Source organism: Culex quinquefasciatus, chromosome 3 (genome assembly GCF_015732765.1).
Source record: "Culex quinquefasciatus strain JHB chromosome 3, VPISU_Cqui_1.0_pri_paternal, whole genome shotgun sequence".
In the NCBI taxonomy this organism is placed as follows: Eukaryota; Metazoa; Arthropoda; class Insecta; order Diptera; family Culicidae; genus Culex; species Culex quinquefasciatus.
In genome coordinates this window covers 8,210,499-8,238,147 of record NC_051863.1, presented here as the reverse complement: position 1 = coordinate 8,238,147, position 27,649 = coordinate 8,210,499, and the positions used below count along the sequence as shown (strand labels likewise).

The window sequence follows — 27,649 nt, the reverse complement described above, 5'->3', positions numbered from 1 at the left end:
CCCAGGCAATTCACCGCACAAGAGATAAATAAAAAAGAAAAATCCCAACACCCAAACGCATAAATCACATTTTGCAAGATGACACAAGTGGGCGACCGGATCCATCCATCCATCCTGTCTCAAACATTTTTTTACTGCTCCACTCGGTGGTGCTTCTCAATCAAAATACCATCAATCGATCGAAACTGTCCCCGACGGCCAGACAGGACAAAAAAACGAAGGATGGGAAAGCTCAAGAAAAATCCTTTCGTTAATGTGCTTTTATATTTCATTTTGCATATCACTCCCACACATGAGGCGAAGGTGCTCGTTTGAGAAGACGACATATTGTGATTTACTTTTTTGATATGATTTTCTGGGAAGCAATTTGTTTTTGGCTGGTTTGACGGTGGCAGGCTGGTTCTAATGACGATTTTTACTTTATTTTTGTTACTTTGGCTTGTCCAGAATCTCTAGAAGTATTTTCTCTATTTTGTTTCAGAACTCCATCGAAATCGTCCTCTTCCGCAATTTATTTGTCACGAACAGTGTTGCTGACATTAGTCCGTGCGAGTTTAAATCAAGCTCCGAGATTATCATAAAAGCTTAGAGAGATAAAGCGTCGCCTATGTCTGTGCGAGCAAGAATGTCTGCCAGAGTGGAGTGTGAACATAGGCTGCGAACTGAATAATGATGATCTGAGTGCCACAAATCCTGCCACTGTAGGACAAAGCTTGGTAAGTGTTTAGTACTCTTTTCGATTTTTAAAATTGTTGTGATTAAATTAATTTGTTATTAAGCTCTTATTGAAATAAATTGTGTTTCTGAAAAAAAAAAACTGATGCCCTAAGGTTTCAAATAATAAAATTAATTTAACACAAATGTAATTCCGACACAAGATAAGCAGAAGATTCGCTGGAATCCGAATCCAATTCCCGCTCACAATTCAGGTCAATCTCAAACCCAAATGAAAGATTGCAATTTGCCAGGGAAATTCCCCGCTGTCTTATCAACAAGGGGCACCTGCTGCCGCCTCTTCAAGTTCACTCAAGGACCATCACACTGAGCATTACATCCTCTCTCGAGAGGGCACTTCACCTTTAGATTTGCTTTTTGCTTTACTCAAAAGGAACAACCATTTCAGAACGCCATTATCTCGAAACACTCATCTGCATCCTCTTTGCTCGTTTCAAAGTCTTACTCATAATTGCCCTTCAAGAACATGAACTTGAAACCATTTCCACGAAAGAGCAGCAAAAAAGGCTCAACCAAGAATGGAGGATAAAATGTTGGGGAAAATCTCGAAAAGAAAACACAACCCCCGACAAACATCCTTCCAGGGAAATGGTTTCCCACAAAACAATTGCGCTTTTCATGCAAACAAATGTAAATAAATTTGAATGAATCCCCACCGGAAAAATGTGTGGGCGGAGGGCGGAGAAGTGCCTCTTATTTCGTAAATAAAAGATTATTTTTCGTCGTAGGTTTGCTGCCGACTTTTCAACCCTCCTCGCCTCCCCCCTTTTTTTTGTTGGTTGTCTCGTCGAGAGTTGTTTTTCCTTGCTCCCAACTTTGCATCTTTTTTTCTTTTTTGGTGGATACTGCTCGGTGTCAGCCTGATTATCTCCCCGGAGGCTCGAAAATGATAATCTGGGTACAGATTGAGTGGGGCCAGAACAACATATGCTAACTGTTGTTTTGACTGGGTCTCGTTTCATTTTCGACTTAAATCTGGTGGATTTTTTTTGGTTTGGAAATCGAGGTTTGGTTTTTGATTGATGAAACCTGAAATGTGTTTTTGATTTCAATGAAACAGATTCATTATATGAAATTGTGACTAAATTCCTGAACTTTTAAATAATATTATCTGAACACACCTCAGACATCATATAGCAATGAATTGAAATGTTATAGTTGCAAGTTATAAGTTTAGAATTTGTTCATATCGACGTCGTCGTGCTATCATGTCGCACCCGCCATTTCGACGTTCCGAGAAAAACGCGTTTTAATGTTTGACCTTGAATATACAAAAACGAGAGCACGCAATGTAAACAATAACAAACACGTTTTGTTTGGCTCACCATTCTGTGCATTGTCCCAAAGTTTGGTTGAAGTTGGTTGCTGGAGTCCCGAGTTATAATTACAAATGTTTACGGTAGTCTAGCTTGTACGTGCGACAAACGCATCCTGGCCTGAAATCCCTTTGGCCTTTTGTCGCACTTACATCAATTTTCATGGAGTGACAAGATAGCACAACAAGATTGAAACTACTTTCATATATAAAGTGACAAAAATGCACGGAGTTTTTTGGGTTTTTGTTGAATATCTCAGGATTGAAATCGAATTTTGGGGATCTGTGACGGTCAAAAGGTGAGGCATTGTGAGCTGCACAATATGGCGTTCTTAACTCAATTTGGCCCAAAATGCACGTACGACAAGTTAGCACGATAGCGACTATATGTTGATTAAATTTTCCTATTCATTCATATTGCAATATTTTGGATAGCAATTTTTTCTCACGTTATTTTATACCTTCCACCCTCTTCACTAAGGGACACTTACAACCTCACTCAAAAAATGAACTGTTTAACATTACAACGCCCGAGGCTCCAAAAAAATATTCATTATTGGTCCAACAATCAATCGAAGTTGGATTTACAATTGGAAATGTTTATAATAACTTATACATAACTGATTAATTTGTATGAAACAAAAAGAGTCAAAATTTTACTATTTCTCACTCCGTTGCAACTTCACGGAGTAATTGATATGGCATATAAAAAAATATAGCGAAATTTTGTAGAAAATTCAATTGATAAGTTTATTTGAGTTGTACAATAATTTTGAAAAAAAACTTTTTTGATTTATTTAAAATTTGTTGATTATCAGATAATCTCAACCGGCTTGACTTTAGTCATCTGGACATTTGCTTTATAAAAAAACCACAATTTAAAAAATGCTGCTTTTTTGCAAAAATCAAATACAAACAGGAAGCTTTTGCAATAATTTTCATGAGAAATTCAAATGAAATGAATTGTAAAAGCTATTAGTTGCCAAAAAAGCTTTTCTATGGCATCATGAATTAAGCATGAGTTATATTTTGGTGTCAGAAATTGTTTGGAAATAATATACCATCGATGAAAAGTGCTTTTCTGCATATCCTATCTATTGTGATTAAAACTAAAATAGAAACCACTCATTAAACTACATCGAATTATTGCTAAATAATTTTCAATTCTATTTGAGATATTTTTTACAAAATAATATTTGATCTGTCGCAATAAAAAAAAATCTTTAAGACCTGGTCAAAAAGTTAAAATTAAAAAAAATCATTTCTATCATTACTTAAAATAAGCAAATATATGTTATCCAGTGACGTTTTTTGAGTTTAATAAAAATTCAAAATACATAAACATCACAATCACAATTTCTAAACAGAAAACTTTTTTTTTTTTGCTTCGTTTACAAACAACTAAGATAGGCTGCCATAAACAAAGCAAAATGGCACACAGTAAAAAAAATGTGTAAATTTTAATGCTGCAATTTTGGAAGGTTGAAAATTACCTCTTTTCAGATTCAAAAAATTGAAATTGAGGTAAAATTTCGACAAAAAAATTGTCATTGACAAAAAAAATCAAGATTTCGGCCAGACACCGTTTCAGAAAATAAAAATTTGGCAAGGCCAAGTGGAGGTACGCCTGTCTATATATATATATATATATATTATTTTTTTTCAAATGCTGTTGAATCATTCCATTTTTTAAGTAGTTTATACTCAACGATAAGCCTATTACTGGATGAAAAAGAAGTAACAGAACGATATTTTTTTTATAATTCCAATAAAGTTCTTTTGCGATAGAATTGTTTTCTTATCATGCATTATTTCGTCATTTTATATTTTCCATAACCTACGAAACGTTTTTTATGCATTTCCCTAAAAACACGGTAGAATTCATTTAAAACATATTGCTTCAAATCGTAAAACGTTTCATTTTTGTAATTTCAATCTCAAAGGTTTATTTTAGCTTTAACGTTCAATAAAATAGTGTGCATCAAATCATTTATTTATTGTTTATTTTTCACAGTAACATAACTGTAATAATGTTTAAAACATTTTTGATACTTTTTTTACAACTGTACGGATTTTAGTTTTACCGTACGGATTTTCAAACTCCTTCCTTACTTTTTATTTATCCAATAAAAGATCCAAATCCTGCCTCTTAAGCTTAGTAGATAGGAAACAACCCAAGTAGCACTCATAACTTGTCGACTGTTGAATAATAGTTAGATAGCTGTTTTGGATCAACATACGAGAAAAAATGTCAACGTTTGTTAAAAATCAGTTTGTTTCACTACTTGTATAACAGACTTATGTAACTCATGAGATGTATGCCATACAAGTGTTAAAACACAGTCAACTTCACTCTTTTCCAACTTTTACACACAACATAGGGAATATGCACTCGCTCCCTACTCCATCCAATTAGCTGATTTTCACTATTAAAACAATTTATTTTGGAAAACTTTTGATAGAAACTTACATGCTCACTTCCTATTGAGCTATTTATCACTTTATTTCACTCGAAAACACTTTTTATGAGCTGTAATTGAACGACTAAGTGCTGATATGCCAAGATGCTGTTCCCTCATCTGCAATGTTTTACTCGAAAACAGTTTGTTGAATAAAAACAATATTGCACTGTTTGTTTCACTGCTTATCTAACATTGTCAAGTGACGGCATCTTCTAAAAAATGGGCGTGGCCAACCATTCTATAAATAACCTTACGTTTTCTCGCTTTGTTACACAAATGTTATCGGAGAATAGATTATATAACTGATGCTCAACATACATATTCAACTTGACATTGCGTGTTGTTAGGTGGTGTAAATTTGTACATGAGGAATTTAGAGTTTCAATAATGTTTATTCATTGAAGATTACAATAGTTTTGATTGTTGACCGGTTAATTTGTAAACATGTCGCTGGTAAAAGCTACAAAAATTATCAGCTTGTAGAGTTTATGATAGAAAAAACAACAAATCAAAATCAAACCGATTCTCAATATTACTCCGTGGTACGGTAATCGAAATGACAGTTTAAACGGTTTGTTATAACAAAGTTATATAGTGGAGTTATAAAAACTGATTTGAAACAAACTTTTATAACTTCAATTCCAATGACAGCCTTCGTTGGAGTTAAGTTCTATAGCTAACAAAACAGACAGCAGCCTTCTTATTGACGCTTGGGCCAGCTTGTTTACTATGAAGCCCCGTGGAGAGATGTGGAAGCGCGCCTGGACCTGCCGTGGAGATAACAACAAATCGTCGAAGTCATCGGATCGAATCTTGGGACAGAGGAAGTTCATCAAAAAAGGAAAATCTAAAAGTTCGCCATGCAGGGAATTTCACACTAATCACATGCGCGCCATGATTGTTTTTCTTTTTTTTCAATTTCGAATTATTTTAAATAAATCTTGCAGAAACAAGCGTACTTTTTTTATTAGCTTCGTCTTTGATTGAAATTCTAATAGGAAACGTTTGTTTACATGTAAGTTAGTCGACGGTTAGACAGCTGTTTTCTATCTAACTTTCCTTTTCAGTGTGCGCTTTGATTTGACAGCACAGCCGTTAACCACGCCCCCTTTTTTCGTTGAATCTCTTGTTAGATGGCACAGTGTTGTCAAATACATTTGTACAACTTACTCTGATAACTTGCATCTTTTTCTGGCAAGTTATACAACAAAAAAAAGTGCGCTTTTTCCAGTTCACAGGAGTTGTAGAACAAGTTGTGATAACGAAGCGGATTGGTTATACAACCAGTTAGGAAATACGTTTATCTGACAAAGTGTGTTGCTTGGGAAGCAAGCTTAGTACTGGAGAGATCATATAGGTATCGATATATTCTCGTGAAAACTTTCAAGGGTTTTTATTATTTCCCAGTGCAGATTGTCATTTCGTGCAACTTTTGTTTTACAAAAACATAACTTTTTTTATTTTATTTTTTTCTTGATCCATTTTTTGTATTTTTATTTGCATTTCCTTTGATTCTGACCAAAATGAAGAAGAGGGGTAGGGGGAGGCAAAGGAAAATTTAAAAAAAAATATGTATAAATACATGAAATTACAAGCCATGTATTAAAAAACTGGTTTTAAATGTATTTTACATCTGCGCTGTTGTTGTGCAATCATAAGTTTTCAAAATATCCAAAACTTTGGAATTACACACACGGTGCACTTCATTAGAATTACACACAAATTGAGAATATTTTTTATCGATCCCAGACAAGCTAAATATAATTTCAAACTCAGGAAAAGGCGTTTCAAGCTATTTTCAGCTGGTAAGACTTCTATTTTCAATGAAATTTTGAAGCTCTTTGAAAAAAATCTCTCCCAGATGTTTAAAGACCCCCCGTCCTCCCACCTTCAAGGGAGGAGGGGGCACGGCGTGTTTTCTGGGCAACCTTAAAGAGAAAAAATAGTCATCACTACTTTCAGAAGAGTCTTATAGGAAATTTTCTCAGCTTTCCAATGCTTCTAAGAGCGAAATGTTTCATCGGGAAATTTCTGAGATATCTCTATCTTAAGTTTTTTTTTCTTTTAAAGTCCTTGATCATTTATTGGAAACTTTTAAATAACAGTCCAGGAAACTTATCAAATGTTGTGTTTCATGTGTATTTTACTGACCAAAATGTGCAAAATAAGACAAGAAACAACTTTGTAGAAGGTGGCAAACCACTAAACATTTTGAAAATTAAGTTTTAACCGAATTTTTGAATATGTGGGATTTATTCAAATAATAAAAAAAAGTCGTATTGAAATATTATTTTTGCAATTACGTCGTGAAACTACTTACATTTCCTGTCATTCTTGAACGACGAAATAGCATACTTTTCTGTACCAAATATAACAGAATCGAATAGCAAAACTTTTCAAAATAAATGCTGAAAAGTTCTACTTTTCAGCACTGAAATGGGTGCTGAAAAGTTGAACTTTTCAGCACTTGTTTCGAAAAGTAACACTTTTCAACATTTTTTGATTTAAACGATTTATTGACAAAATACATGAAAATTTGACATCAAATTTCACTCAGTGTGTGTTTTTTGGAATTGGGTACTAAAGCCCTATGCCAATTTTTATGTACAACGGTAAAAAACACGATTAAAAACCATGTCTGATCACTTTTTTTCATTTTAATGCAAAATTTTTTTTTTCACAAGACAACATTTTTTCGATGAACCAACTATGGTCCCCTTGGAACGAGCTGTCAAGTAGGAGCTTTTCTGTCAAGAAGGACCGCGAGGTTAATTTTTCAAAATTGATTTAAAAATCCATTTTAAGCTCTTTATGGTCGTACAAAGGGTCATTGTACTCAGAAAAATAAGCTTTATCGCTTTGAACAATAATATCAGCAATCTAAGCTTCATTTTAGGACCCAATTGCAAAAAATGTTGTATGGAACTCGTTGCAAAACTTGATTTTTTCAGCACTCTTCGTATTTATCCAACTCGGTGAACCTCGTTGGATAAATGTACGACTCGTGCTGAAAAAATCATATTTTTGCAACTTGTTGCATAAACTACTATTTTACAAGAACAAATAGATTATTACATAATTGTTGTGTACAAATAACACCGGTCTGCTCTGATTCAGCTTGGAATTATCTGATACAACCGAAATTTCTACAGGTTTGAGATTGATAGGGTATTACAAGATTTTTATGAATAAATATCATATTTCCTTGATCAAACACTAACTAGTTGCATGAATACAAAACATGTTTTAAACTCGAAATTATACTGCAAATTACCGCTTTAGGAGAAATACTTTTCATTAGTATGAAATGATTGTTTCAGTTTTATTTTTTGTATTAAATGATCAAGGAATTAGCAACATTTTAGAAGTTTATAAGACTCTCAACTTCAATCTCATTTTAAAAAAATATAAATGTCTTGATTTTTGTTCAAATAGTTTGGAAAGAATGTTTCTGTTACATTTTTTTTGTTAAAATACTATTTAATTTTTGTTAAAGCAAAAATAAATGTTTGTGACGGTGTTTTCAGAATTCTTAATTGAAAAACTCAAGTTTTATTGCTAATTTTAAGTGCATTTTCTACAGAAAATTTTTTATAAAATTTTATCTTTATTTTATACTCATGAACATATGACTTTTGAAGCTTGCTACAGTAATATGTAGTACATTTTCGATTTCAAATCATAATTATATTTATGTTCCTGGTTAATGTTTGCTTAAGAATATATCAAATTTATTCATTAAAATTCAATAATACCATTAACAATCACAAACCTGCTAAAATTTCGGTTGAACAAGCTAAATCAGAGTGATATTTATACAAAAAACGTTACTTAATCCACCTTTAGGTGGTTGGTGCCTTCCTCATATTCATAAAGTCAATACAAAAAAAATCAAATTATTCGCTCTACAGCATTGCCTTGGCGTTCTCGGTTGCGAGATTCCTACTCGAAACTAGGTGTCCGAAGGCTTGATTGTTGAGGCAATTGCAAACCTCTTTTCACACCTTAGCTTCCATCCACCCCGGGATTCGAACTGACGACCTTTGGATTGTTAGTCCAACTGACTCCACCGAGGCAGGACCCAGGGAGACGACTCCTGCTCCTGGACTGAGCTAACGACCTAACCACTAGGTTAGGCCAGGACCAACATTTACTTCCCTGTCCAACGGAAGGCGTGATCAGACAAATCTCGTCTCAAAATTTGCCACCGGGACCTTCTGGGATCAAACCCAGGCCGACTGGGTGAGAGGCAACCACGCTTACCTCTACACCACGGTCCCGGCATAAAGTCAATACATTCAGTAAAAATAGCAACATTCCCCCTTAACATGTTTAACAAATCAACTTTATTACTCATTTCTTTTGATATGGTTCGCAGACCATCAATATTTCTGGCTCATCGGCAAGGTCTGATAAAAAAAACCTATCCAACGATAGTTCGCATGGAAGATTCAGACAATATTTTTATCACAATATCTGAAATCAAACCTCTAAAAAGTGTATAAATAACACTTAAGTGCCAGTAACTTTTAATAGGGTTGTCAGATCCTTGATGTTTTAGGCTCATTTGAAAGGTCTTTCGATTATCTAACTAACGATGGGTCGCATGATAGACCCGGACATCATTTTTACTGAAATATCTGAGATCCGGCCTCCAAAAAGTGTATAAATAACACTTAAGTGTCAATAACTTTTGATAGGATTGTCAGATCCTTGATGTTTTAGGCTCATTTGAAAGGTCTTTCGATTATCTAACTAACGATGGGTCGCATGATGGACCCGGACATCATTGTCATTGAAATATCTGAGATCCGGCCTCCAAAAGTGTATAAATAACACTTAAGTGCTAATAACTTTTGATAGGATTGTCAGATCCTTGATGTTTTAGGCTCATTGTAAAGGTCTTTTAATACCTTTCTGAAAATGTATAACATGACAGGGTTTCTTACAAAAACCACCCTTTTACAATCTTCCGGACATACGCCAAAATCGTTTTTAGCATAACTTTTGAAGTACTTTACTAAACTTCATAATTTTCAATAGGGACTTATGGGACCCCAAGACGAATCGAATGAGACCAAAACGGTCCAAATCGGTTAAGCCAGTGCTGAGATAATCGAGTGCATATTTTTGGTGCACAGACCCACATCCCACACACACACACACACACACACACACACACACACACACACACACACACACACACACACACACACACACACACACACACACACACACACACACACACACACACACACACACACACACACACACACACACACACACACACACACACACACACACACACACACACACACACACACACACACAGACATTTGCTCAGAATTTGATTGTGAGTCGATAGGTATACGTGAAGGTGGGTCTACGAGGTCAAATTAAGAAGTTCATTTTTCGAGTGATTTTATAGCCTTTCCTCAGTAAGGTGAGGAAGGCAAAAATATGTAATAATTAAAAAATTCTTGTAAAAAATACATGTTTACACTGTTTTATGATTTTAATTTCTGAATAAATCCCATGTATTCAAAAACTTAGACTAAACATAATTTTCAAAATGTTAAGCGGTTTGCAAACTTCCACAAAGTCATTTGATAAGTTTTCTGAACTGTTAGTATAAAGTTTCCTATAAATAATAAAGGAATTTAAAACCAAAAAACGTTACTTAATCCACCCATAGGTGATTGGCGCCTTCCTCACATTTAAAGGGTGCTATCCAAAATACAAAAAAAAAGCGTAAATAACACTTAAGTGCTTATAACTTTTGATAGGGTTGTCAGATCTTCAATGTTTTGGACGCGTTAGAAAGGTCTTTTGAATACCCATCCTACGATAGGTCGCATGAGAGATCCGGACAACGTTTTCATCAACATATCTGAGATCCGGCCTCCAAAAAGCGTATAAATAACACTTAAGTGCTTATAACTTTTGATAGATTTGTCAAATCTTCAATGTCTTGGACGCGTTGGAAAGGTCTTTTAAATACCTTTCTGAAAATGTATAGCATGACGGGTTTTCTTACAAAAACCACCCTTTTTACAATCTTCCGGACTTTTGTTAAAATCGTTTTTTGGCATAACTTTTGAAGTACTTAACTAAACTGCGTAATTTTTAATAGTGACTTCTGGGACCCCAAGACGGATCGAATAACGTCAAAACGGACAAAATCGGTTCAGCCAATGTCGAGATAATCGAGTGACAATTTTTTGATCAACATCCCACCACACACACAGACATTTGCTCAGAATTTGATTCTGAGTCGATAGGTATACATGAAGGTGGGTCTAGGAGGCTTATTGAGAAGTTCATTTTTCGAGTGATTTTATAGCCTTTCCTCAGTAACGTGAGGAAGGCAAAACTTAAAATAGAGATATCTCAGAAATTTCCTGATGAAACATTTCGCTTTTAGAAGTATTGGAAAGCTGAGAAAATTTCCTATAAGACACATTTGAAAGTGGCGATGACTATTTTTTCCTGAATAGGTTGTTCTAGAAAACACGCCGTGGGGGTGTTCGACATAAACTTTACAAATATTTGCAACGGCCGTTTCTGGTTTAGTTTATGTTCACGTTTGTTTAATTGTCTCTTTTTATTTTTATTTTGCTTTTTTTCACATTTTTTACTTAAGATTGATACAATTATCATTTAAAACATTAGAAAATATTGTCTTGGACTGTACAAAAATTACTGCATACTTTTTTTCACTAATGTTAGTGGAAAATACAGAAAAATACATTTTTGAAAACATTGGCAATGTCAAATAAAGCAAGCCATTCTTCTAAACGTTTTATTTCATTAAATCTCAAGAGTTTTTCTTTGAGTTTGTTGTTTGTCAACTTTAGATTTAGAAACTTTCAATTCAAAAATTTAACATTTTCAAGCGAAAATAGTGTTGAAAATTGATTTATGTTTTAAATATTTATTCATGTTATTATTCCTGATTAATCCAAGATTGACGTATTAACGATCAATTGCAATAATAAAAAAAAATAGTAAGAGAAAAGTCGACAACATATTCGTGACAAAATCATTACCATCAAAGCTTCACTTCGGACACCTCATTCACTGGGCGCTTTGGGGCTCGTAAAGTTGAACGCCAACGAGCGAAATGAATGTCAAATTTAAATCATGTAGGATTTCACAGTTTGGCCTGGCCTCCGGGATCCGTTCGCACATGATGTAAATGTGCGGTTAGTGCCACGATGACAGATTCGAGATACCGTCAGGCGGCTTCAAAGTGTAAAACGTCAACGCGTCAGGAACGGCGATTAACATCCGCCATTCGGAAGTTTTCAAAGGGGTGTGTGGTGGGGGATGGTGGCAGTTGGTTTCTGTGATTGAAATGACACTGACAAAAATTGCAAGATTGAATTGTTGGAGGTTTGCACAGTTTTAATTTTTTGATAGGATTATGGTAATGGAACACAAAATAAAATTTTTGCTGAGAAAATCAATACAGTTTCAACTTTTTTGAACACGGTTTGCTTCAGTGCACTGCAAACCAGCCCCCCTAGATATCAAATAAATCGTGACCCTCTCACGTACTACAAGTTCATCGCCCGAGTCCCAACCCTTGGTCACGGAGACCACCCTCCCTAACCCCCTTACAAGTGACTCCATCAAGTCCATAAATTAGTTTTTCGCACTCGTAGGTGGAAATCCGTTTGAAGGCCCCGTGCAGATCCGTACTCTCGGTGGTGGTGGTGGTGGTGACCACGGTCGGTCGAAAATGACGCATGGGTTGACGCGGTAACGTGGCCTGGATTTACGCGGTGGCACGTTCCGGGGGCCACGATTTGTGACCCTGGGCGCCGAACCGAACCCGCTTGACCAGAGTGAAAATGTTTACTGTTTGGCTGATGGGGGAGGTGAGTGCTTCGATTCAGAGTGCAAATTTGTTTGAGTGCACTTAACGGGTGAAACATTGCATTTTATTTGTCACTCTATGATTTCAAGTATTTTTACTAAATGAAATTTTTCAGTTATTGTAAAGTTGATGTGGTTTGATTGATCAAGATGAGAGGCTCAGCAAAAAAAAATAATTAAAAACCTTTGATTGGATTTCAATCATCTTCCTTCTCTCCTTAAGATAGAATAAAATTTCAACATGATACTTGTTTTATTGAAAACTGGACATGTTTCAAATTAATCATACGCTTCTGAGGATTTTTTCCAAGAAACTAAAGTCTTGATCTTTTATAAAAGCAATCAAAACTTGATAAACATCACCAAGAAGCGCATTGATGTTGGCACAAGAAAGAAACAAATGAAATCCTTCGACGAAAAAACAATTCAAACGAAAATATGAAACATTCTCGGTATTCAAAGATACATTCGTGTCCAAAAAAAAAAAACCTCCAACCACACAGCGAATCCAATATCACCCACTTGGACCCCCTCCTGTCTATGTCCACTGCTGCTGCTCAAGTGCCCTCTCGAGCACGTGCTCTGCCACGTGGCAGCTGAGTCAGTCCGCGTTTGGATTCGACGGGTTTGGCCTCATTTTGTCGTTGTTGTTGCCTTACTTTCGCTTATGAATCCAATATGCCATAAATCTGCGTACGCCAGCTATCACTCTTTTTGACACCCCGGCGGAATCACTTTGTTCCATTGTTGGTGTTTTTTTTTTTGCTCACCTCCTCTGTCACTTTTGCCTTCCCAAACGTCAGCTGAAGTCGTTATCGAGGGGCGAGAATCGGGGAAATTTCCAGTGGATTGTTATGTTGTGCTCAAAGAGCTTTGGTGGTGCTTTTTTTGTGCGCTTTTTCATGTTGCATACACAAACACACACAGAGTTTTGCCACTTTTGGTTTGATTTTATGCCCACGATAACAAAGCTTTCGCAGTTTTGGTGCGGAAAAATTTCGCTGGCGCGAAAAAAGTACTCGATATCAAAGCACATAATTTATATGTAAATGATGATGGCACACACTAACGCGTGTTCAGAAGCTTGTTTTTGCTCATTTTTTGTCTCCTTGTATGGTGTGAAGCTTGATGGGATAAATGGTGCTAGTGTCAAATCCATAAAAATTTAGGTTGTTTTTGCTTTACATACACATGTCTTTCATGAATAAGTAACAGTCCCAAGTAACATTTTTTTCCAGGAGTTCTACAAGAGCTCTTCAAGATAGCTACAGCATAGCAGTTTGGACCGCGGTAGGATAAAACTCTCTTCAAGTACTCTTCCAAACTCCCGAAGAAGTTTTGAAGAGAATTTTATCCTACCGCGGTCCAAACTGCTATGCTGTAGCTATCTTGAAGAGCTCTTGTAGAACTCCTGGAAAAAAATGTTACTTGGGAGTATGATTTTTCGAAAGCTTAAATAGTACAACATATTTAATTGAAAAATATCACGACCTTGACAAACATTAGATTGCAAAAACCATACCACTTAACTGATTGTCCATTATTAAAAAAAATACAAAATATGTTTTTTTACCTTTTCGAAAGGTATCTATTGATAACAAAATGATTGAATTATGATCGTTGAAAATCAAACCAATAGTGTTTGAGATATCGTGAAAGGAAAAATGAGGGCTAGTTAGACGACACTGAGAAAAACTCATTTAAATTTTGTAGGGGTGCATTTTTTTCCTTTTTTTAATAGAAGTTTTGCAGCACTTTTAGCTTTGCTGTCATGTCGCCACCTATGAACAAGTAGCGTAAACCTATGATTTTTTGAAAAAAATGTTTTTACGCTCAAAATCAACAATTTTATAATTCTTATGCCGGATTCGGATAAGAAAAAATATTTCCAACATTTTGGTGTACAACATTTAATTTTTTTTATTTTTCTATGAGAATACTGTAAATTTAGAAAAAGAGAGTAATTAAGACTACTTGACAAGAAAGTCTGTCAAAAATCAATAACATAATTTGAATATACGTAAACACATCTGTTATCAACGATATAACTGTTTGTTTAATGGATATTCAAGGGGAAACTATTTTTTCGTGATGATTTTGAAAGAAAATGTTCACATTTTTTTTTGCGCGCTTCAAACTTGATGTTAGTTATCTTAAAGCAAAAAAAAATTCTCGTCCTTTGCAACCAGTTTCACTTAGATTGATGCAAGGAATCATGAGAAATAATCGATTTTGTACTTCAACCCGGCAATAGGCATACGAATTTTGGCAAGTAACCTCCTCACTAGTGGCGCCGCCTACATTTCGTGCTGCAAAACCTTAATCTCAGAATTAAAAAAATTCAAAATAAAAAAATAACGTCTTTAACTTGAACACTTTTCACTTTTTTCTGCTTGCAAATATTCGGCGATCAAAATAGAAAAATAAAAAGGAATTAAGTTTTTTTTCGGATTAAATTCTAATGAATATTTTATGAAGTTTATGTCCCTCGACTCTGACCAAAGGGAGGGGGTGGGGGGGCAAAAAAATAAAAAATAAAATTTTTAATTACAAGCCATATTGCCTTCCTCACTGAGGTAAGGCTATAATCCTGCTCTAAATATGAACTTCGTATAAAAACATCGTAGACCCACCTTCATGTATACATATCGACTCAGAGTCGAAAACTGAACAAATGTCTGTGTGTATGTGTGTGTGTATGTATGTATGTGACCAACAAACTAGCTCATGTTTCTCGGCACTGGCTGAACCGATTTGACCCGAACTTGTTGCATTCGACTTGAATTAGGGTCCCATAGATCGAGTTTTATACAGATTGAAGTTTCAATAAGTAGTTCAAAAGTTATGTATAAAAATGTGTTTTCACATATATTTGGATCTCGCTTAACTGTATGTAAACTATGTCCGGGTCCATCATCCAAAACATTGAAGATCTGGCAACCCTGTCTCGAGATATGCCCCTTTAAGTGATATTGATGTACTTTTTTGAAGCCGGATCTCACTTAAATGTATGTAAACTATGTCCGGATCCACCATCCGACCCATCGATGGTTAGGTAATCAAAAGACCTTTCCAACGAGTCTAAAACATTGAAGATCTGGCAACCCTGTCTCGAGATATGGCCCCTTAAGTGATATTGATGTACTTTTTTGAAGCCGGCACTCACTTAAATGTATGTAAACTTTGTCCGGATCCATCATCCGACCCATCGTTGGTTAGGTAATCGAAAAACCTTTCCAACGAGCCCAAAACATTGAAGATCTGGTAACCCTGTCTCGAGATATGGCCTTTTAAGTGATATCGATGTACTTTTTGGAAGCCGGATCTAAAAAATAGATGAAACTTGTGTACAGCCATTGTTGTGAGGAAGGCTCCAACCACATAGGTGGATTAAGTTAGTTTTTTCAACATTTCTAAACTAATCTAATCTAATCTAATCAAACCCTAGCGTAGCCAATCTTTCGAAGGGATCCTGGAGAGTGCCTTAGGTTAGATTACGCCTAGCATCTACTTGTCATTTATTAACATTTGTAGTGCAGAATGCATTGAAACATCACAAGCGTTAAAGCGGCCAGGCCTACTGCGTAAAGTTTACCGCAAAGTAATTCGTTGAATTGGATTGAGTTTGAGCACGGGGTGTTCAAACAACAATACAATTCTGAATCTACAGGGGAGAAAGAAGCGTGGGGACACACCAACATACGCTCCGAGTTTTGGTTTTAGGTTATTATTCGTTGGGAGCACCATTCTAAGAAGTTTTGGTGCTCCGGAACCCTCGAGGATGGGACATTGTATTTCCACAAATGCCCAGGACACTATTTGCCGTGGTTATAGCGCCACAACTCGCTCAAAGCCATACTTTCAAGATTTCAATCAAAAAAGGGTTTTAAAATGCATTTTATATCAGTCCAGTTGTTTTGCAATCATCATTTAAAAAAAAAACAAAAATACTGACAAAAAAATTTGCGAAAAAAATAAATATTGAAATCATACAAAAAAAAAATATATTTATGATGGAACCCTAGCACGCCAAATGTCTTTTTTAATGCAGAAAAATGCATTTCAAAGTGTTTTCAGTTGATTTGACTTAAATTTTCATTGAAATTTTTTAGTTTTTTGAAAAAAACAATTTGTTTTGCCACCTGATTTTACGGGCCGATTTTGAAGGAAGAAGGGGGCAACATAAACTAAAAAATATTTGCAACAGCCTTACAAAAAATTTAAAAATATAAATGCATATGAATAGTATTATCATATTTTCCGTGTTTCTATTTTTTATCGTAACCTTATACATTGCAAATAAAAAAACCTGGCTAAGATACAGATTTCCGAACATTATCCTGTCTATTTTGCATGACTATTGGAAGAAACAAAATGACATCTTTGAACGAAACTAACGACAAAAAAAATCAAAATTATTATCAAAAATACTAAAAAAACAAAGCTTGAGAGAATTTCTTAGTTAATTATAATTTTGAAAAAAATACAATTATGTAACCAGATTGATATTTTTTTACGAATGGTTAAAAATATTTCTTAATATTTCAAAAAAAAGGTGATTTGTTTGGCTATTTGGGAAAAATAGTAAGAAGTTTAAAAAATCTAAGTCAATATTTGGAAAGGTTGAATGAAAACATAAAATGCTGTTTTGAATGTCTTGGGACCAAAGAGCCTATGTCTGAAAATATTTTTATCGGATTCCTCGGAAAATTTCACATAACATATCAAAAAATGGTGAAGTTATATTTTCGTTACTCTGAGATACGATTTTTTTGAAAATAAAAACTGAGTTTTTCGACGCACCACGCGCAAAAATGAAAAAATGACGCAGATTTAACTAGAGCGTCCAATTTCCCGGGGTTACAAAATTCCCGGGAAACGGGAAATTTTCAACATATTTCCCGGGAAATCCCGGGAATTCCCGGGAAATTTGAAATTTAACGAAAATTATTCTAATCTTGTTTCTGAATAATTTTTTGCAACGAAATTGTATAGAACAGCAACTTTAATGGTCAAAATGAGTGTGAGGATGAATTAATGGCTTGAATGCTTGTAAAAAATCATGCAACTTTGAGAAAAAATATAAACTTTCTTATTTTGAAATCTTTCAAATCGTCCCAAGTGAAAGAAAATATTATTAGTATTTTTGATGAGAAGGATTTTATTAAATCAAAGTTTTTGGACAGTGAAAATCTATGCTCCACAACCATAAAACTGCTTTTAAATTTGTCTCAGTGACCATGCAGTTCAAATAAAAATAAAAATAAAACAAAAAAATCAACTTGTGAATAAATAAAAAATCATTGAATTCACCTTAAAAATCTAATTTCTAGCGCTTTTTAACTTGAAACACTATTTTTTAATTTGAAAATTTGATACGAAGTTGTTTTTTATAGTTTTTCATGGCTTTATGATATGACTTTAGTCATATGGTATTCAGCCTAATAAATCAATTAGATTAAAATAATTTTGAGCATTTAAAAGTGGTTGAAATTCAACAATATTTTTTTCATATATGACCCTCTTACGCCCTTGGTAGCTCACGTGCTTCATAAATTTATTAGTTCAATCTGTAATTTCTCGAATAATTAGAAATAAATTTTTCTTACACAAACCTTTTTTAAAAATTTAATTATATCAGTTCAATTTCCATCCAACATGTTCAAGGTAAAAAAAAAAATCAAACAAATCTCAATGTTGATCCTGGCCGGAAGATGTAAATATCTTATTTTCAAATTATATTACAAAAAAAACATTGAAAAAGGTTGTCAAAAATAAAATAGTTTATATTCATTCCATAACAGCGTAAGTTTTGTTGTTCAACATATAAGCAAACAATATTCTTAGTGGTGAATGCTTCAGAAATAAATATTATCTGAATTAAACCTTGGCATGAGATTTACAGACAAGCTGATTAGTTAATATGAACAGTAAATGGAAATAAAAAAAAATCAAATCTCCAATTATTATTTTTTGTATAATTTTAAAACATTGGTGCCGAAAAGGTAGGAAAATGTATACTTCTGCTTGTATTTCGGGAATTCCCGGGAAATTTACAAATTTCCCGGGAAACGGGAAATATTTTTTTCCGGGAAATCCCGGGAATTCCCGGGATTTTTTTTCCCGGGACGGGAAATTGGACGCTCTAGATTTAACTCATACGTATCGACGCCTCTGTGCTCTCTTATGCTAACTAGATAGGAAAACCAGCAAGCTAAGAACAAGAAAGCACAGAGACATCGATGTCCCGAACAGACGGTAATAACTAAATTCATTGCATTTCAATAACAAATACTGTTAAAATAACAGAAAGTGTTATGGAATAATCTTGAATAATCCATTTTTGCATAAGAGTTCAATAACAGTTTATGTTATCATAACAAAAATTGTTATTGGTCTGATATTGATTGACAGCAAAAACAACTTGAGAATAACATTGTTTGTTATGGAAGAATAACTCCAAACGTTATTGGGATGATCGGATTAGTTGTTAAAATAACAAAAAATAATAACTAAGATTTGTTCGAAAAATAACGTAAAATGTTATTAGTCTGTGATTACAATAACAATCCAATAACAAAAAAATCATAACGGCGAATAACAAATCTTGTTATAAATAACATAAAATGTTATTGGCCTAGTATTTTCAAATAACAAAGAATGTTATTCCCAAGTTATTTGCGTCTGCTCGGGGTGTCAGTTTCTGAGGCATACTGCCAATAATGCGATAATAACTAACATTAGTGGCGTGTAGGCTAGATCTGTAATAAAATAGTAGTTTATCCAACAAGTTCAACCGAGTTGGATAAATACGATGAGTGCTGAAAAAAATCAAGTTTTGCAACGAGTTCCATTCAACATTTTTTGCAATTCCAAAAAAACACACACTGAGTAAAATTTTATGTCAAATTTTCATGTATTTTGTCAATAAATCGTTTAAATCAAAAAAAAATGTTGAAAAGTGTTACTTTTCAAAACAAGTGCTGAAAAGTTCAACTTTTCAGCACCCATTTGAGTGCTGAAAAGTAGAACTTTTCAGCATTTATTTTGAAAAGTGGTGCTATTCGATTCTGTTCTATTTTTGGTACAGAAAAATAGGCTATTTTGTCGCTGAAGAATCACAGGAAAAGTAAGTAGTTTCACGACGGAATTGCAAAAAAGTACTTAAAAAAAATGGTAGCTGCAAGATAACTTTTCAAGTACACAGGTTATCTTGCAGCGATATTTTTTTTCTAAAATCATCAAATCTGCAATATAATATCAGTTTGAATTCTGCAAGATAACCTCAGTTGGTTTTTTTAGAACCAGACTGCGAGGTGATTTGTATTTTATTCAAATAATTGATCAAATATATTCATGAATATGGTGAACAAAATAAATTTCGGTTTAAAATCTTAGCTCGATAGATAACTTTGGTTGTGTCAATTATTTTGCCCAGAATTGAAGTTATCTTGCAAGTGAAAATTTCTGTAACGTAATTTACTATATTAAATTTATTCATACAAATTCATACATTTCTGATGACCCAATTTCGCCCTAAATCCCTAATGAAAGTTCTTGGAAAAAATTGCCCACGATTTTCGGGTAGATTTCGAGACGAGCGGGGAGGGAGGATAGACATACACTTTGAAAAATGTCGCTAAAATGCAACTTTTGTACGGTAAAGGCAGTTTTTCTTTTGTCAGTTAATTTTCTGGAATTTTTCGCCCTGTACTTATACATTTCAAATGATGCACCAGATATGTGAATTCCAGGCCAAGGACGGCGATTGATTCCCATCGTTCCATCGAACCAATCACGATTACAATCGCTCGTAACTTTCGATTCGCTGGCTTCGAGCTATCCCGTCAGTCTATCGAGACCATAAAGGCAGCTTGAAAAGCACAACTAGGAGACCTTCTCCCCCTTTCCCAGAAGTACTCATAAAGTTTTGAAAGGGGAAAAAGCTCCCAAACTTTTACGGCAGCTCGGCGGGCATGAAACCCCCGACAAGCAGTCGTAAAATTACCGAAAACAAATCACGTTCCGCTGCTGCTTTATTTTATGGTGCATTTCAGCAGAAATAACAGTGAAAAGAAACGACGACTACGACGACAAGTACGGGTACCTGGCTCCGGGATGGCAAAGTTAAAGGTCATCACGCGCACGGGGTTTCTCTCCCCTTTGGGGGAACTGATTTGGGATACACAAACTCCTAAAACCTTTCCGGTGTGGGGTTTGATGGTCGCTCCCATCGCTTGCAGAATGAACAGGGATGCATTTTGATGGTGTAATGTTGACGAAATTGAGACAATTTGATACTTTTCAACAGTTTGGTTACAACAAAATTTCAATTAATTCTATGGTGTTTCAAAAGTAATTATGAGAGAAATCGATAAGTTAGATTGACATCCCCACACGGGATCAAAGAAATTCGTTTCCCACGATGCAAAATCGGGGACATTGCAACGGTTTAATTGCTGAATAATTCATTGATTGACGTCATTTCGTGCAGTGCAAGTATTTCCAGATTAAATCTAGAACGTTTCAGTTGTTCTAGAACAGCCGAGCCCAAACGAAGTATCGAAAATGTTCTCAGCTTTGAACCATTTTCGTCAACGAGTTCATGGCCAATTGGCAAAAATCCGCAGAAATCTCCGCGAGTTCCACTGCGACAAGGAGTACTTCGTGCACCACGATCTACTGGCGGCCATTGGAGGACTCCATCTGATGGGTGACGATGGTGAGACTCCAGTTTGGTGGAGCATTTACCGTTGCTTCACAGCGTTGATGTACGTCCTGATGACCTGGAGGGCGTATCAAACCGTAACCACTTGCCATGAACTCGTTCAGCTGGTGTACAATATGCTGGTGTACACCGAGACAGTTGTGGTCCTGGTCCGACTGGTGCTGATTGGTAGTAACTACACACACCTGGGAAAAGTGCGTGGATACATCAACGCGCGAAATTTCGATCGACAAGGACCATGTGCGTTGGAAACCCGCAAACGGTCCTACTTCGTTGTGCGCAACGTGTCCCTGGTTTCCCTGATCAATCTGATGATGGTTGCTGTACCAGCGCTCGTCTTCGACATCGATGCTCTGCAGCTACCATTCCAAGTCTCGAGCCACACCTTGCTGAACACCGTCATTCAAAAGATCTACATTGTGCTGATCTTCTCAGCGACCGTCAACGCCGTCAACAACTTTGTCACCATCTTCATGGTCCTCAAAGGTCTCCTCACGGAAGCCGAGGTAGTTGCCAACAGTTTCAGCCGGATCTTCGACCAGGCTTCCGTTATCCCATTGACGCAGGAAGCATCCTCTTCAAACTACGACGAGTCCACTTTCTGGGACCAACTCAACCAGCAGTTCGCCGAGCACATCAACCAGCACTGCATTCTTCTGGGTCACATTCAAACCATCAGACCGCTACTCGAGGGCACCTTCCTGGTGATCTACTACGTGACCGCGTTCAACATGGCTTGCGGATGTTTCTTCGTGATGGCCCAAGACAAACCCTTCAATATCTACACCATCCAAGTGGTCAACCTGATCATCCTGCAAACGTTCGAATGCTTCGTGTACACCTACCTAACCACCAAATTGAAGGACGTGCACAGCTCCATCGGACAAGCCGTGTACTGCCTCAGCTGGCCCCAGGACCTGAAGTTTTCGGAACGGTTCGGTCCCCAGTATCGGGCGGTGCGTGCCAAGCTGACGCTGATTCAGGAACGCTGCAACCAGGACGTTCGCTTCAGCACCGGCGGGCACTTTGAGTTCACCCAGGAGCGGTTCACCGAACTCATGAACATGACGTACACGCTCGTTACGTTTCTGTGGGAGATGAAGAAGGGCGGCTAGATTTGAGAAGCTGTGGCGGTGTTGATCTGCGGTTAGAATGCAGTGTTTTTGGAAAGATTGTAGCTGCTGAAGAGTTTTTTACAGTAGATGCACTTTAAAAAAGTAGAATCATGCACCAATATATAACTGATCACCTTAATTGTTATTGAACAATCGTAATTTAAATAAGACATGAATCGTTCAACAAAGTTGATTAATTTATGAGCAAGCGGAAAATAATTAAAAATATGTATTTAAAAAATGGGGTGAATCGGGACTACAGTCTGAATAGAGACAGCAGTTTTTAGAGCACTTAAAGCTTTTAAATTTGAAAATGGATGTACACATTTTGTTGGCCTGAGTCTGTTCTAACCGAAACCAACCAGAAAAATCAAAATATTGTACTCCAACATGGTTAAAACTGCTGTCCCAATTCGCACCGTGTGTCCCGATTGACCCCAGTTTACAGTAGTTCAGTTGTTTTGCAAACAACAACAAAATTAGCAAAAAAATAATTTTAAGATATTAAACATCGACAAAATTTCTAGATTTCAAGAGATTTTTAAATCAACCTAAACATGATAAAAATGGTTTTAAACGCAGGGGAATGCATTTTAAATTGATTTCAGCTGATTGTACTTAAACTTCCAATGAGATTTTGAAGTTCTTTGAAAAAAAAAATTTTTGCCCCCTGATTTTTCGGGTTAACCTTGAAGGGGGGGGGACAAACACTTTTAATAAAATTTGTACCAGAATAATAAGTATTTCAATATGGTGTAATAATTCAAAAAAAATAAGATTTTTATTTGTTTTGCTGCAAAGTTTTTTTTTTAATCATGGTGTTTGGAAATGGATTCATATTGCACAACCTGAAATTTCCTTTAAATTTGTCTCTGTAATCAGTTTCAGAGAATACAAAATTATGTTTTTCATGACAAATATCTTCCACTGGTTTCAAATCTCGAATAAATAATAAACATTGAAATTGCCTTCTTTTTTACTTTAAACAATACTTTAATAAAACACAACTCAAAATTATCGAATATTTTTATCCATTTTTTTAAATATTTTCGCATTCTTGGGGCACATTCTCTATGATACGAAATTGTTATTAAATATTTTTATTATGATAACTTTCATTATTTCAATGACTTCGATAAAAAGTAGTTTTTAGTTATACGTAAAATTAACATTTTTACAGAATTTGGTTTCCCTTTTGCATACTTACGCCCTTGGTAGACTCAGTGCTCCATAAATATTTTTTTTTTTTTGCTTCAAACTATGATTTCTCGAATACTATTTACCAAATTGAAGTGATCCTTCATGCACAACCCTGCCTTGTTAAAATCGGTAAAAACCCTCAACTTTAATGTCGGCGAAAATTAACCGCTTACCTTGTTTTGAAATACCATAAAAAACCTAGCAAAATTTTAATCGTTTAATTTCATTTCAATATATCGTAAATTTCGCTGCCAAACAAATAAGCAAGATCTATTTCCAATGAAGCATTCAATGCTTTAAAAATTTATATTACATTAAATAAACCTTAATTTGAAATTTTGTGATGAGCTGTTAGTTCAATAAGAAGAGTAAAAAAAATTAATTGATTGAAATCAAATTAAGATCTTTCATTTTATTTTAATTTTCTGAAAATTTTCACGACATGGGTGCAAAACCGTTGAGAAAATGTAATCTTTCGCTCACATTTCGAGTATTCCCGGGAAATTTACGAATTTCTCGTGAAACAGGAAATTTTTTTTTCGGGAAATCCCAGAAATTCCCGGGACGGGAAATTAGACGCTATAATTTTTTCATTGAACTAGAAAGTTTGTTTTGTGTTTTTATTTGTCGTAGTTAGCTTAAAGCCGTTTTTATAATATAACTCATCAAATTTGTTTGCAAAAACATCGAAAGTGCTTAATTTAACAAATTTACATAACAAATGGAAATTGTTTCACACCTTGTTTTTTCATTGACATTTTAAAATGCAATTTGATTTACAATTATGTCCGTTTGTGATTAAAGAACTTTATCAATAATAATATATAAGCTTTTAAAGGAATTATTTTCAAAATACACGATTTTTTCAAACATTGTTGCTTGCAAAAATCACTGTCATTTTTTTAATTGTTTATTTTTGCGTGAAGATTAGATTTGTTTCCGATCAAAAATTTAGAAAAAAAAAATAAGTTATTCTTATTCATCTGACATTTTTGACTAGAAGAAACTACATTTCAAAATGACTAAAATCGAATAATTACGTATTATTTGAAATGTACGTCGTGTTTGTTCTATTCAAGTTTTACTTTTTAAAATCAAAATCGGATCAATAGTTTCCAATTGTGGGCTTAAGGTGGGCCTCATTTGCCCGCCCGAGGGAAAAAATCTGAACTTTTTTTCTTCCTCTCGCAAAAACACTGCATTTTTTTCGAAAACCGCATTCCAAACATATAAGTCGGTGTAGCCAACATTCTAACGAAGACAATGATGTATAGCAATATATACGTTTTATGTAAACTATTTGATTCTAGTACAAAATAAATGAAATTTTTAGAAAAATCGTCCATCAAAACTGGTCGCGACGACGACGACGACGACCAACCAAGCAGACACACACGGACACGGGTGGAAAGAGAGAACGAAAAATAACGGCAAAATTCGAATGATGTGCAATGCTGGCGAAAACAAAAGTTTCGGGATTATTATTTTACTGAGAATTATAAAGAGAATATTGGTAGAACCGACTTCTGAATAAACCGACCACATTGGAATCGGTTCCAGGGGTCCCCGGGGAATCCGGATCATGGTCAAATGGGAGATGGATTGCAAAAATAGTTGTGCTTGAAAGTGAAGAAAAACAAGCTCAATTTTGAAATAGAATAATCATGGCATTGGCCAGAAAGACGGTTGTCCGAATTGGCATCGATTCCATGTGTCCCCGGGGAATCCGGAACATGGTCAAAAGGAAAAACTTTTTTATAATTAATTGTGCTTGAAAAATGGATATAAACAATCTAAATTTTGAAGAGAATATGATGGCATTTTTCAGATGGTGTTTGTCCGTATTGGTCACTTTGTAATCGATTCCGGGTTTCCCCGGATAATCCGGATCATGGTCAAAAAGGAGATTCATTTCAAAAATAGTTGCACTTGAAAAATGGAGATAATAGATCTCAATTTCGGAAAAGAATAATTGTGACATTTTTCAGAATAGTGATTGTCCGTATTGGCCACTTTGGAATCGATTCCATGTATCCTCGGGGAATCCGGAACATGGTCCAAAGGAAAACTTTTTGCAAAAATAATCGTGCTTGAAAAATGGAGAACAACAATCTTAATTTTAAAGAGAATATGATGGCATTTTTCAGATTGGTGTTTGTTCGTATTGGCCACTTTGGAATCGATTCCATGTGTCCCCGAGGAATCCGGATCATGGTCAAATAAGAAATTCATTTCAAAAATAGTTGTATTTGAAAAATGGAGATAAAAGATCTCAATTTCGGAAAAGACTAATGTGCCGTATTGGCCACTTTGGAATCGTCCCAGTTTTCCTGAGAAATTTGAATCATGGCCAAACGTGAGATTTTTTACGAAAATAGGTGTGCCTACAAATTGAGGCCAAATCAACATTATTTTTAAAAGAATTATAGAGGATTTTATCAGAATGATGTATCAATTAGGCACATTGAATATAATAATACATTTTCAGTGCAACTTTTACATCCCAAATCATTTATTGTAAGGAATATAAAGTCCTTTGTGATTTTTTACTAGGTGAATATTTAAAAAATAAATTTCCTTTTTCTAAAGTAATATTTAAAAAAATGGACGCACTTCCAAATGAACTTCAACCATTCTGCGTTATAATTCAAATATATGTTATCATATGATGCATCTTGCATAGGGTGCCCAGAAAAAATGACCCCCTGCTCCACAAGCGGAAAACGGTTTTTTGGGTTATTTTAAGCATCTGTGTAAATTTTGAGCGACATTGGATGAGAATAACCCATTGATACCCGAGCCTAAAGTTTGTGAAAAAAATGTTTTTCATACAAAAATAACTTTTTTAAATCGCTAATAACTTTTCAGGATCGAGTTTTACAATTTTGGTATGTTCTACAAAGTTAAAAACGAAACTATTGGCACTACGCCCCCCGGGGCATGGCCTTCCTCTAACGTGGGATTTCTGCTCCAGCGCCTCTGACGAGACAGGAGAAACCGGGACCGACGTTTTACTTCACCATCCGATAGAAGCTCAGTGGATAAGGCGGGAATCGAACCCGCGTCTCATAGCATCATCGGGATCGGCAGCCGAAGCCGCTACCCCTGCGCCACGAGACCCACCACTTCTACAAAGTTGTAGAGCATTAAATTTTCAGTAAGAATCTCACTTTTGGGAATATTTGAATGGAAGTAGCGTACCGTGCTGACCAAACCGTAAGAAACTTGGGTTTTCCATACATTTTTTCGATTTTTCCCATACAAACTTCACCTCCGAGTATCAATGGGTAAATGATGACCGATTTTGCTCATATTTGGCCCAGAGTCCTAAAATATCTAAAGAAACAATAATCAGCTTGTGGAGCGAGATTTTGAGAAAAAGTCCCATATTCTGGGCACCCTAATCTTGCATCATCATGATCCAGATTTTAAAGGGACACCTGGTACCAATTGCAAAGTAGCCAATATGGACAAACTCCATTCTGAAAATGCATCAATAATCCTTTGAGAAACTAATTTAGCGCCAATAATCATCTGCCAATTGCAAGCAGAAAAAATTAAAATATTGTTTTCTAAAAGATCGGAAAATTACACGAATGCTTCATGTTTTAACATTGCAAATCGGACCATTCGTTACTGAGATATCGACATTAGAAAATTGTGGGTTGTTTGAGTGAGACTTAGAAAACATCAATTTTCCTGTTTATAAATCTTAGCATGGCAATATCTCAGCAACTAACGGTCGTATCAACAAAGTTCAAAAAAGCAAAATATAGATAATTTTCTCGACTTAAAAAAAAATTCCAAAGATGGGCAAAATGGGCACCAATTTACAAACATGAATAACTGCGACAATTTTCAAAAAAGTTACTTAAAAATGGCTATTACTTGAAAACGGTCCTCATTATCAAAATTTCACTAAAGTACTTTTGGATTGCAAATTCAATTTCACATTGAAAAATGAAGTTAGAAATATTTTGCAACCTATATTTCGATTTTTTGGAAAAAAAAGTATTGATTCAAGAATTCATAAGTTGGTCAAAGATGTTTTGCCCATACTGGAAATTTCTGAAAAATAGGCATCATAAAATAAAAAAAATAAAAAAAAATTTGCAAATCAAGTTTTAGTGACAAAAAGTGAAATTAAAAACCACTTTAACATTTTTTTACCGTGTATCATTTTTTCAGTACAGTCCTTATCCATACCTACAAC

At 35.1% G+C, this 27,649-nt stretch overlaps 2 protein-coding genes across 3 annotated transcripts in view; both read left to right on the top strand.

Moving 5' to 3' along the window:
* Nucleotides 1-27,649, top strand: part of LOC6045490 (dipeptidase 1) — a 416,070-nt gene that overhangs the window by 284,818 nt on the left and 103,603 nt on the right. For both annotated transcript variants that reach the window (XM_038259115.1, XM_038259116.1), the window contains one exon: nucleotides 482-716. The gene's annotated coding sequence lies outside the window, so the exon portion shown is untranslated. The remainder of the gene's footprint in view (nucleotides 1-481; nucleotides 717-27,649) is intronic.
* LOC6054081 lies at nucleotides 20,938-22,487 on the top strand. Its single transcript, XM_038259114.1, has one exon. It carries the CDS (start codon nucleotides 20,962-20,964, stop codon nucleotides 22,234-22,236), a length of 1,275 nt encoding a protein of 424 aa, XP_038115042.1. The 5' UTR covers nucleotides 20,938-20,961; the 3' UTR covers nucleotides 22,237-22,487.

Coding starts and splice junctions, on each gene's coding strand:
- LOC6054081 (XM_038259114.1), top strand. CDS start 20,962: ATGTTCTCAGCTTTGAACCATTTTCGTCAACGAGTTCATGGCCAATTG.